Source organism: Pelecanus crispus, chromosome 14 (assembly GCF_030463565.1).
Source record: "Pelecanus crispus isolate bPelCri1 chromosome 14, bPelCri1.pri, whole genome shotgun sequence".
Taxonomy (NCBI): Eukaryota; Metazoa; Chordata; class Aves; order Pelecaniformes; family Pelecanidae; genus Pelecanus; species Pelecanus crispus.
The window spans coordinates 4,242,821-4,255,066 of NC_134656.1; the positions used below are offsets into that span (position 1 = coordinate 4,242,821).

The 12,246-nt window shown below is 41.2% G+C and overlaps 1 protein-coding gene across 1 annotated transcript; it reads right to left on the reverse strand.

Annotated features, from left to right (window-relative positions):
• Positions 1 to 5,856: 5,856 nt before the first annotated feature.
• On the reverse strand, positions 5,857 to 11,730 carry MTG2 (mitochondrial ribosome associated GTPase 2). Its single transcript, XM_009487790.2, has 6 exons — positions 11,557 to 11,730; positions 9,914 to 10,061; positions 9,178 to 9,293; positions 8,309 to 8,527; positions 6,683 to 6,821; positions 5,857 to 6,262 (listed from the first exon to the last, which is right to left on the reverse strand). Exons 1-6 carry the CDS (start codon positions 11,728 to 11,730, stop codon positions 5,868 to 5,870), a joined length of 1,191 nt encoding a protein of 396 aa, XP_009486065.2. The 3' UTR covers positions 5,857 to 5,867.
• Positions 11,731 to 12,246: the final 516 nt, after the last annotated feature.

Here is a 12,246-nt window from a genome sequence, read left to right on the forward strand (position 1 = left end):
GCATTTCTGAAGCATGCATTTTAAAAGGAGATTTAGTCTGTGTAAAACATTTTCAGCATATGTGAATAAGCACAAGGCTCTTCATGTTTTGAGCCTTATTTTACCCAGTAACCGTGACATAAAATAACAGCATTTAAGTATACTGCAATGCTACATTCAGGTTAAAAAAAAAACAAAACAAAACCAAAACCAACCCCCACAAAAACAAAACCCCACAACCTGGGCCTGGGTCACCACTGCATTATGGCAGAGTGACTCCAATTAAAATTAATGGAATGTTACCAGAATAAAATGGATTGTAAGAAAGTAACCAGCCATACCCATTACCTCTTACTGAAACTGAGCATGCAGACATGAGTTAGTTATTAACCCATAATTATACAGTTTAGTAGTATGGCTAGTCTTTTGTCTTCACTCATCATTCAGGAAATAGATATATAATACACAAATACTTTCACTTTGGTGACAGAACAGTATAGCAATAAGCAAAGAACAGAGCTTAACCAAGGAATGCACACTTCAAGGAGTCAAAGTGGTATTTCGTATAGACAGGGGCAGAGAAAAAACAAACTTGTGGATATGAAATCAGATGCTGTTAAGGCCTCCTTGGACAACTGTATTTCAATCAGGAAAAAAGGAGATGAAAAATTATTCTCAGTGGGAAAATGAAGGACAAACAATCTCAATATTAAAACAAGGCTGATAAGAATCTCCCTGCCTTTGTCCTACCAGCTATGTTTTATGTCTCAGAAAAATGGGCACATACCACATAATAAATTTCAGAACCTCATAGAGAAAAATCGAGAGTGCAGCCTGAAGGTAGCTTTGTTCTATTATCAAGAGTTGCAAAATCATCCCTTATCATTACTGGCACACATATATAACCTCCTCTCCAAATATTAATAATGTCAGTCTTTCCAGACCTCTGTAGTGCAGGCACAATTAATCCCTATTTAACAAGATGGGGAAACTTGTTAATGGGGAACAGCACTGGAAGCTGCAGTATGGAAGACAAACAGAAGAAAACAGAGCTGTTCCTTAAAGGCCAGGCACACATCAATATTGGGATGAAGTTCAGCAATATCAGGATGAAGTTTTAATTTATATCAAACCCATTTTCACACTGGTGATGAACTTCATTATTAACAGAACTGGTCCAAAACCAAAATATAACTTTCACAGGAATGACAAGGCTGTTGACCTGTTGAAGAAATGCGGAGCCCCAAACTTACCTTCTACAAACTTCTCCCTACACCCACTGTACAGTGCACTACCTCTCCCAAAAAGCCTCATCTCTCATAACTTGTATGCAAGACAACAATCTCCAGACTATGGGCTATGGTGTCCCCAAAAGTAAGAGCTCCCAAAGTAAAGGTAATCTTGCTACTAGTAAAAATCCGTTTTTACACAACAATGATATTCGTAGAAAGATTAAGCCAAAGCATATATTGTCTTAATTTCCATTGCAGAGTTAACAGTTCAAAGAACACATCAACATTCCAGCAGCCTGTCTGCTCCCTATTTATGTTCCACCTGCCATTCAATTAATAACTCATTAAGTTGCACACCAGCAACACACCTCACCTGTGGTCCCAACATGAACCTTACATTACAGGTGTCGGCCAGCGAGCCCAGTTAGCAATATCCTGCGGAAGACAAGACAGCAAAGAAGTTAGATTGGTGTTCTGTATCCAGTAGCTTGTACAAACGTGCAAACTACACTACGGCAAGGTCCCATTCTATCAGCACTAGCGTCTCTGGTTCACAGCCATTCCTGTAATTCTGTGATTTGAATCAATATTTAAAACCAACAGATTACGAGTTTTTAAACATGTTCAAGTCAGAGTACCTATTCACTTGCCACAAATTTACTTAAAAATAAAAATCACTATGAAGAGGCCTAATAAATACACATACAATAGTGAAAGACATTTTCCTTCCAACAGAAGAAGAAACCAAGTGAGCTTGGACACTTCTGGCAGCCTTCACTTTTCATTGCATTTGAGCAACTGGTGACCTACTGCTACTTTAATATTGCAACTCTAAGCATACATATTATGAATACATATATGGATACATATATGAATACAGGCAGACATTACATGGCATCTGGGGTCGTGTCCTGCATCTCCTGCGCCATGCCAAGTCCCTGAGCAGCGGTACCTGCACAGCCTCCCTGGCGCTAGCAGCAGGGTGCTGGCTGCCCTTGCTCTCCTCCCAGCACGGTGCTGTGGCAGAGCAGAACCACTCAGCACAGGTTCAGCGAGGGCCCCATTTTTATTGCCGTCGGTTCAATTCATTGCAGACATATTCTGATTCACCTTAAAAAAATACCATGTAATAAACAAAAAAAGCGCTTAATAAAACCACATAAGTAAAGCAGATTGCAAAATATACCATGCTTAAACACACCGATTCAATGTTTCGTTTCATTTCATGTACTGCAGTGAGTCTTCAACATCCTCATGTTTAAAAAGTGTGGTCCTTTTTAATGCTTGTTTTTACATTAGCATTTCATTTTCTTTTTCTGTTCAATTGATATCACCTACACTTTCCAAGAATCTACAAAGGGGGAGAGGAATGCAAATAAACATAACCCCCCCCCCACAACTGGCACTAAAATACTCTTGTAATAATGTACTAAAAAATGTATTAAAAAGATGAGTACTAGAACTGTAAAGTGATAAACAAAATTACAGCTCAAGCTTCTCTAGAAAATGTAAAATAGACTGGATTTCAATTCACATTAAAATAAGGCTTATTGTCAGACTGAGAAATAAAATCCCCCATCTCTTTCCTCTTGTCAACTTGAAAATCAAGGACAACGTCAAAGGTTTCAGCAGAGGAAAGCAAAAGCTGGTTAAGGAAAAGTGCAGAAGAAAGCCACCAAAACCCTGCCAAAACCTTAACCAAAACAAGCCCACCCACCCACCCCCCACAACCCCAGCCAAAAAAACAGTGGGAAGAAACCCCATAGCACATCATTCTCTCCCTTAACCTGATTTTTTTCTTCTCTTGTTCCTAGACATAAAATGAGTTTCCTTTGCAAGTACCTTATTTTCAGCAGAACCAGGGGTTACTCCTCAGTCCTGTAGCTCGTAATTAGAATGGGATGCAAGAGATCTTCATGCTAAAACTGAAGGAGCACTATGGAGAAACGTGACCCAAGCTATTAACTCAGGTTTGTGCAGAGCAGCACAAACCCACTCCTTTTGTCTGGCATTAACATAGGGACCTCTAGCATGAGGTTACTTCATTTGGTGTAGATGTATGCTGACTACAGCAAGTTAAAGCTCCAGTTGTTCCAACACTAAAGCTGGAGCTATGTGGCACTTTTCACCGACAGATGAAGGAGTATGTGCTCCTGTAAAGCCTCTTTCAACCCTACAAGCATGTGGTTAGGAACTTGGTACTGTCATCTCAGAACAGGTGGCTGCAATGTTGAGAACAAAGAAACCAATTACACGATCAATAGGACATTCTGTTAAGCTATCTAGCAACCTGCTGTGCTTTTTGCACATCAGTACACAAAATACTCTCCACTCCAAGAACTGAGGTTGCATGAGCACTAGGAAGTAAGGGTGAAAGCTCCTGTGAGCAGAGGCTTTTAAATCAGTCTCTGTCATTCTCAAAGACTGACAAATACCAAAATGCAGTCAGAGCGAGCACAAAGTATTTGTAGGTATCAAATGTTCTGCAGCGAAGCTGCACCAGCTTTTGTGTTCAGGCAATCTTCTCCTGGACTTAACAAATGTGGCTGACAAACAGGTAGCAATAGAAGGAAATAGAACAGTGAAGCCTAAAAAATGCTGCACAAAACCAAACAGAAGGACAGAACTGAGTATTAACTTCTACCTAATTCTTTGGTAAATCCCAGGGATGAAGCAAGTATGAAACAAAACATAAGAGCAACTCTGGGATTTAATACTTGTTCTCACTTTTTCCTGACCATATTTATACCAATATCACTGCTTATAATGCATAGATTACTTCCCACACCTGATCACAGATAGAAATCCTCAGAATGTGAATTTAGGAGAGGTAATTGCGTGCCCATATTTTTATTTAATAATTCAGGCATTTGAGTTGACCTTGCACTTTTTCAGAACAAAAACCTGCTGCTCTTAAGAATAAGAAGCGGCATGCACCTTCTTTCTTATACAGGCACAGTTAGTTATAATTCATAATCATAATCACAGAGCTGATCCCAACACCAATACAGCAGCAGGGCGTAAGTTCAGCTTTAATTTAGAGGTTGAACAAGACTGCGCCTTTCCAGTCGTAGGCAGTCAGGGAAAAATATCCATCCTTCATGGAAGCCAGGAAAGCCAGCCTTTCAAGGATGCACCATTCACAAGCATTAGGGTATTAGAAATCAGATCAAACAAAATGTGCAAAGTGACAGAAGCAGAGAGAACTATCACCTTCTCTGTAGTCTAGAGAAGTAGTCAGAAGCTACAGCTGATTTTTTACTTTTAAACCCACCAAGCAATTCCCACTACTGCTGATACAACAGAAAATAGCCAATTTTAGTTTAAACATAATGAAATCCTTATCTGTAAGCTAAGAAAGCTTAACCAAAGACAAGTGATAGGTGCACGTTTTATAATGCACAAAACTGTCCTTAACTATTCTATTTCCCAAAAAAACAAAGCCAAGTTTACAAACATCACATCTTCTATTTTATGATGGTGCTGATGAAGTTTACTTGGTACTTCACTGATGTGACAAAGTGTATGCAAGGTCAGTAATTCCAGACTAACTTTGCCTTCCAAACCAGCAGTCTGCTTTAAAAAAATCAAGAAACATAAGTAAATGCTCAAGAACAGCTGTTTCTCTTGACTACTTAAGTATTTGTGTCTCAGCATTCCATAAGTCTGCTATGGTCCCTTATGAAAAAGCTTAATAATATGTTTTGATAAATTTTGACTTTTCACTATCAGGATAGTCATCTTCTACACAGAATATAACCAGAGTATACAGAAGCGGCTCTTCTTTCAGCATGAGGAGAGAGCAAAGACCCACTGTTCTAAATGAAGATCTCTGAATTGCTAGCGAACAAAATTTAAGAACAGTGTCCACAGAATGACATAGTAAAAAAAAAAAAAAAAGGCAAAGAACTGTATTTTTCTTTTATTTGGAGTATCTAAGCCTAGGATTTCTCAGAACACTGCTTGAGATTCCTCGAAGAAACTGGAGAACTCGGAAGTGAGTCTCAAATGACTGTTCCCTGGCTAGTTCATACAGCTACTTAGCTGCTGCCAGCATTTAAAGATAGTTAATTATTTATACTAATGAGGACATAATTTCAATCCTTAATTGCAGCTGTTTCATGCTCCTTGTCCCTAAAAACAGTGAGCTGCTGTGCCTCCTCTGAGAAAAACAAAAGAGGAGAAAAGTTTAAGAGAAGATGACTGAAAGTGGTTACGGTATAAAAACATAAACATGGGACCACCTTGTTTTTATTTTAGAATTTTTGATAAGTGAAAATTGAGAAGTCACTTCAATCCAGAAAGCAAGCCAGCATCTCTTGCAGATCATGAATTTCAGTCATTTCTGCTAGACAGCATTCGTTTCATTCCATGATTAACTAATGCCAAACTAGATCCAGGTTTCCAATTCAACACCAATCATGATTACAATTTTCAAATTTTGTTGTAAAACACCTGAGACACCTCAAAGGTGAGCAAACAAACAAAATTTTTCCAGTGCAGCAGTCCAGAACAAATCCACATGCTGTGCCCCTTGCATTTATAAAAAAAAAACCCCACACCATAAAAAACCCAAAAATCACACAGATGCAATCTAATCAAATTATGATTTTTTTTTTTTTCTCCTTCCAGTACAGTTCACAGTAGTTCTGGTTTCTACCACCTGACGGGGCTTTGCCCTCGTGACTTTTCTGTCTTCACATAAGTGTCATACAGTTCTCTCAAATGCAACAACAGTTCCTCTAGGTTGTCTCCTGTCAATGCAGACAACGCAATGACCCGGTCACCGATCTGTTCTTTAAGGAGAGGCAGATTGATCCTGGACTGAGCAAGGTCAATCTTATTCCCGATGACAACACAAGGCCTCTCAGACAATCCTTTTTTATATTGTTCCAGTTCATATTTTAAGTCTTGCAGCTGAATCCATGGCTGAGACACAGAGAGATCCACCACGTATAAGAGAAAGCGGCAGCGTTCAATATGCCTTAGGAAGGCCATCCCAAGGCCCCTGTTCTGATGAGCACCTTTTATAAGGCCAGGAATGTCAGCAACTACGAGAGAAATTTCACAGTGAATCCATCACATCCAACAACAACAACAACAACAAAAAAACACCACCAAAAAAAACCAGTCTTTTACTGGCCAGTGCAAGTACTTTTAGAATTACAGCTCAATGCATCAATATTAAAGCACACCTCACGTTAAGTTTGGCTGCTATTATCTTTTAAAATGCCTAAATTTAGATCACTCCAGTGAAGACAGAATACAGATTGCTAGTTATATATTAAGGCTAGTTAGATATTAAGGGCAAATATAAGTGAACATGAAATGGGCTTTCAGTATTATTTGAAGTTCTTTAGAACCAGCAAGAATTCTACAGCACTGCTAAACTTTCTTCTGCAGCATTTCAAAGAATAACCCAGGTGACATAAATTGCTATCAAGGTATACACAACATGCTACAATTCTTACCTGCTACTTGTTCATAGTCTTGATAGTGGACAACGCCGACGTGGGGATTTAGGGTTGTGAATGGGTAGGCAGCCACTGCTGGCTTTGCACTGGAGATTGCTCTCAAAAGCGATGATTTGCCAGCATTGGGAAAGCCCACCTGGAACACAAACACTCATTAAAGCCACAGTTCTAGGTTAATCCTGATTAAAAAAAACTGTAAGCTTTTGTAGATGTGGCAAAGTTCTTCCGGCATGAATATAACAACATCAGTTTTGTGTACTTAGTTCTGAAAAGCATCCTGATTTCCCTTTTTTGGTTCTCCTAAACCCTGTTTTATTTATATGTTTATTTCTCATAAACATTAAATAGATCAAACATAGAAGGGTCCCCGTAACTTTTTTTGTGCCATCTTACGTATTTACTTTGTTCAGAGCCGAAAGGGTATATACCATAAGATCTCTTTTACCCTGAAATAATGTTATGACACTTTGCCCTGCACTTCCCATTTTATCTGTGTTTTCTAACTCTGATTTATTATTTTCCAAAAGAATTAAGAATTGGCTTTGTCCCTGACTCAGTAACATAGTTTGGCCTATAAGTAACCAGAATGTCTACAAGTTTGGGATTTTCATGGTTTCGACATCAAAGCATTAAACTGAAACTTGGCCTTCTGAGGAGAAGGCAAGAATTTAAACAAACCTATCCCAGAAATGAAGTTACTCTGGGATATCCTATAGTTGACATACGATAGCTACACAGATGGTCAATAATCCTCAGATGAAAGTAGATCAAATCCTAAATTCTCCTATTTGCTGATGTCAGACACTCTGAATTCTTGAGGAAGTGAAGTACAGAACAGATTCATCTCAGATTTCCAAATTAGTGCCAGAAATCTGAGAAGTGGACCAGAGTGTCCAGCTGGTCAGAGAATTAAGTGTATTGATCCACCAATGCCAACTCCTTTCTTAGTCTCTAAATAAATTCACAAAATTCTGCTAGACCACAGTTATTCTGCAGCTGTTGAACTACAGCAAGAACTCTTTTCAGCAAAGCATAACTTTAACTGCTTTACCAGCTGGTGTTAAAACATTTCCATATTTAAAAATGAAAACAGCTTAAGCCCTAAATTGACTTAGCATTCATGTCTAAATAGTATTTTCATTTCAGAGGATGCTAAACCTGAAACTAACCAAGTCAAATGTTTAATATCTGTAAAAAGAGAAATATAGGGACAAAACAGAAGATGATTTGAACTTTATCAGTTTTCTTTTTTTTTTTTTTAAAAAACCTAAGGAAACAGAAATTAATTTAATAGAACTCTCCATACTGTTCATCTGCAGAACTGGCAGGCAAAGCCTGCTGTACATCATCAGCGAGTCTGTTAATGACTGATGAACCTTACACATTGCTTTTCTATATAGAGTGTTGATTTTGGCAAAAGTAGGATGACATCAAATAGTAAGAGAGTGACAGCTCTGCAAATCACTTTGGACACCCTTCTACCAAGTAAGAGCAAGAAAGCATCGAGTTGCATCTCTAAACAAGCAAGCCAAAAGGCTAACAAAAATGTTTTCAAACATTATTTCTTCAGTCAGTCAAGTGCCTACAATGATAAGGAAGTTGAAGAAGCACAGTGACACTCACCAAGCCTGCATGAGCTGTTGTCTTGAGTTCCAGATGGAGAACCCTTTCCTGACCTGGCTCTCCCGGAGTAAATAATGTTGGAGCTCGGTTTTCATTGGAAAGAAAAAACCGATTACCTTTCCCTCCAGCTCCTCCATAAGCTGCAACATACTCTTCACCGTGTCGAGTGAGGTCAGCCACAACTTTCCCATCCTCCTTAACCAATGTACCTACAGGGACCTTAAAGTGAAGAGAGATGCAAGCATTACACTGAAGCTCAAACTCCACAGCAGAGCTGTCTTCAGCAGATCCTTCACCAGCTGATTTCAGATTTGTTGAAAATCATTCCTCCATATTCTCAAGCTGGGGAATCAAAAAAGAGAAGTTTACTCTATGAGGCTCGCTTTCTGGACCCAAACAGCACTGTCAGGCATTTACACTTCATTAAAATGTTAACAGTACCATAACTCTCTTTCTCTCCTTTTATGCAAAGAACCCTATGCACACTAGTGAGCTAAGAAACATATTGCAGGTGTGCACCAAAACAGGCACGTTGAAGGGAAAAACAAAAATATGAAAGAAAAAAAAGTTTGCTGCTATTTAAGAAGTTCTGTGTTCTGAATGCTCTAGGCACATGACCCCTAGAAGTAAAGCAAATCAGAATCATATTTGTTTTGGGCAGATGTACCTTCCAAAGAAGTCTAATTTCTACAAACAATTTAAAGCAGCTTGATCTGCCTGTGTGCCAACCAGCCCTGCCTCAGCAGACAGCATACAAGGCTCCCTGAAAAAAAGCACATGAGATTTTCTCACAGTAAGGTCACCCAGCTTGAAAATCAGCAATGTTAATAAAAAGCTAACACACTAGCATGCACCCTTAATTTACTTACTTTAACATATACGTATGCACCATTAGCTCCGTAACAGTTTTTGCTTCCTCCCTTCTCTCCATGAAAACCCTGATAGAAGGGGAGGACTGAAGAAAGTGATTTCATCTGCTGGTCAGCTATAAAGAAAAATATACATATTTTAAACACATTGTGTTAGTAGAACAGGCACAGAAGAGCAACCTTTTGACTGTTCTTTCCCTTTTTGAATATTGTGTGAATGCATATCCTATTTACTGTCTCAACAATAACGTATCAGGGAAAACTAATATTAATGTAAGTTGTGATGAAGTTTAAATGCCTTTACTTAGGTTTATTAACCATGCACTTTATTATGTTGTCATTCCAAAATCAACCATTACAAAATATTCTGGAAAATTTATTTGCTAGATTAGCAGATTTTGCTGCAGAGTGGTGGCAGAAGCAGCTTTACCCATCTTAAGAGTAAAATTTGATCAGATCCCAGCCTTATCAGGAATCACCCACTAAAATGTCTGCAAAATATCTTGAGTTTCAAAATGCTTTCGAAGGCTGTCAGTGTCATTTATGTCCCTGTTACCACAGCTCAGGACAAAGCTTAAAAAGCAAAGACATCTTGTACAGAAATAACCACTTTGACATTGACATTTACCAGCTCCCGCCATACAAACAGTGTGTTGTAGAGTTGTTTTTGCTGGGGATGGGGGTGGTGTTAAGTGATAAGACAACATGAAGCAAAACAGATTTAACGGAGTTTTACCTTTCAAAATGACATGACCCCCATCACCTCCATTTCCACCATCAGGACCTCCAAATATTTTTCTGGGTTCACTATAAAAAGAATGACCCCCTCCTCCTCCTTGTCCTCCAACCACACGCACTTTCCGGTGATCCACGAAATAGCGTGTCTGTAACAAGGACGGGGTTTGCACCCTTTAAGTACAGTTTATCAGAGTCATCTTCCAACAAGTTGATTGTTCTGCAAAACTCAGTAATATGCAGACCTGCTATTTTTAGTCATTATGAGTTCTGTTCAACAGTAAAAAAAAAATAAATCAGAACTCTGCTGCCACTCACAGATCAACTAAATACAGCATACTAAGTATAATAATAAAGAAAAATAGATCTCATTTTTCCAGTATTTTTAAGAACCCCCTTGAAAGTACACATCTCAGGCTATGTTGCTACAACCTAATGCAGCAGCTCAGACACCAGAAGTACAAAATTCACATTATGGGAACTAATAACAGGAAAAGTATACTTTTAATACAGTTATATAATGTTGACAGGTAGCTCAAGACAGCTACCACACTATAAACCAAAACTGCTCAGCAATTTTGTCCCTACTTGTGAAAACAAAAATTAAAAAAATTAAAAATCTTAATATATGCCACAACCAGTTGCTCAGGGGGGTAAAAAAAGATATAGTGTAAAGAGAATCACAGATCTTGTCCCTATTTCTGACACAAACCTACTATTTGACTTCTGGGAAACTAATTATGCTGCACTACGTTTCAGCTTTTCTGTCAACAAAATAGGTTCGATGATATTTACCCATCTCTAGGAACTGGGTTGAAATCCCCAAGGGAAAATACTAGAGACGTATGTTCATACAGGTAGGTGAAATTGTTTACATATGGGGATGAAAAGAGAAAGCATGACCTGACTGTGGTGACATTCAAATTCTGACAATTACTAAGGGACTTCATAATGAGAATGAGCAATAAGGGTCACTTCAATTAAACAGCCCAAACGGTAAGTCAGGGAGAAAAGAAGCCTTATGAATATTAGGACAGCAAGATAAGCAACTGAAAAACAAAAAACCCCTAACTCTTGATAATTAAAGTTATACTGTGACCAGTGATTTCTTAAAAAGCCTCTTTTAGAAAAGTGTTTGGCACCCCCACACGGCGAGACAGGAAACTATTGCTTTAAATGGGAAGTGATTTATTGATCATTAGAAAGTAATGGCCGCATAATTAGAAGAACATGAAGAAAAAGTTCTAGGCCCCTGCAGTTTCTCTGACATAAAACGTCTATTATGCAAGAGTATAAAAACAGTGAGGAAACCCCCCGTATTTTAGCTTTAAAGCTGCGTAAGGCTTTCTGCTTTCTCGACCCACGCATGCTTTCGGCCAGGAGGTGCTGCGGAGAAAGGCGCACCTAGGCTACCACAGCCCTTCCCAGCGCCGATAATGTCAGCTGGCAGACTTATTTCCTTACTGTTCGCGAAGTTAATCGGATTTTAGCAAAACAGCCCCTCACATCAAGGGCACATACGTGACCCCTGCGAGGGGAGAGCGGCACGGAGCCGGTACGCCGTTTTCTAACGCGTGCCCGGGGGGCGACGGCCCAGCACGGAAACCGCACCGCAGCCAGCAGCTGATTTACTCTCGAACTTACCAGCTTCCTCTCCGAAATGACTCTTTTCTGCCTGAGCCGCCTGTTCTTTGAGCACCTCACGCAGGTTGTGGAGAAAGTCGGCTGCCGGTCCCCCGCCGGCAGCGGCACCGGGCTGAGGAGAGGCGGCCTCCACGGGGGCCGGCCGCGCAGCGCGGCCCAGCACCGCGGCAGCATGGCGCCGGCGGCCACAGGACAGCCCGGCCCCACAGCGGCAGGACACCGGCAGCCGCCGGGACAGCCCGGCCGCCCGGGACAACCCGGCCCGGCCCCACAGCAGCCGCCGGGACCGCACGGCCGGGGCGCAGCCGTGCCCGCCCCGTCGCTGAGGAGCCCGCCCCGCCCCCCGCCGTGCGCAGGCGCAGGCGCAGGCGCAGCCGCTGCGGAGAAAGCGCGGGAAGGCGCCTCCGGCCGCCCCCGGCGGCTCCCTCAGGCCCCGGCGGCCGGGCCGCCGCGCCTCGGAGAGCGCCGAGTGCGGTGCGCTGGGCTGCGCACCGAGGCCCGCGGTGCCCGTGGCCCGGCCTAGAGCCTCTGGGACGCAGCTCGCTCCCGTGAGGGTCAGGTTAGTCGCTGGCAGCGCGGCGCGGCGCGGCCCGGGTGGGGATCGCTTCCCCTCAGGGCCGCGCTGGGCGTCCTGCCCGCTTCGGTCTTCACGGCGCTAGAAGTCGCTGTCCCCGCAGCGAGCCCGCCCGA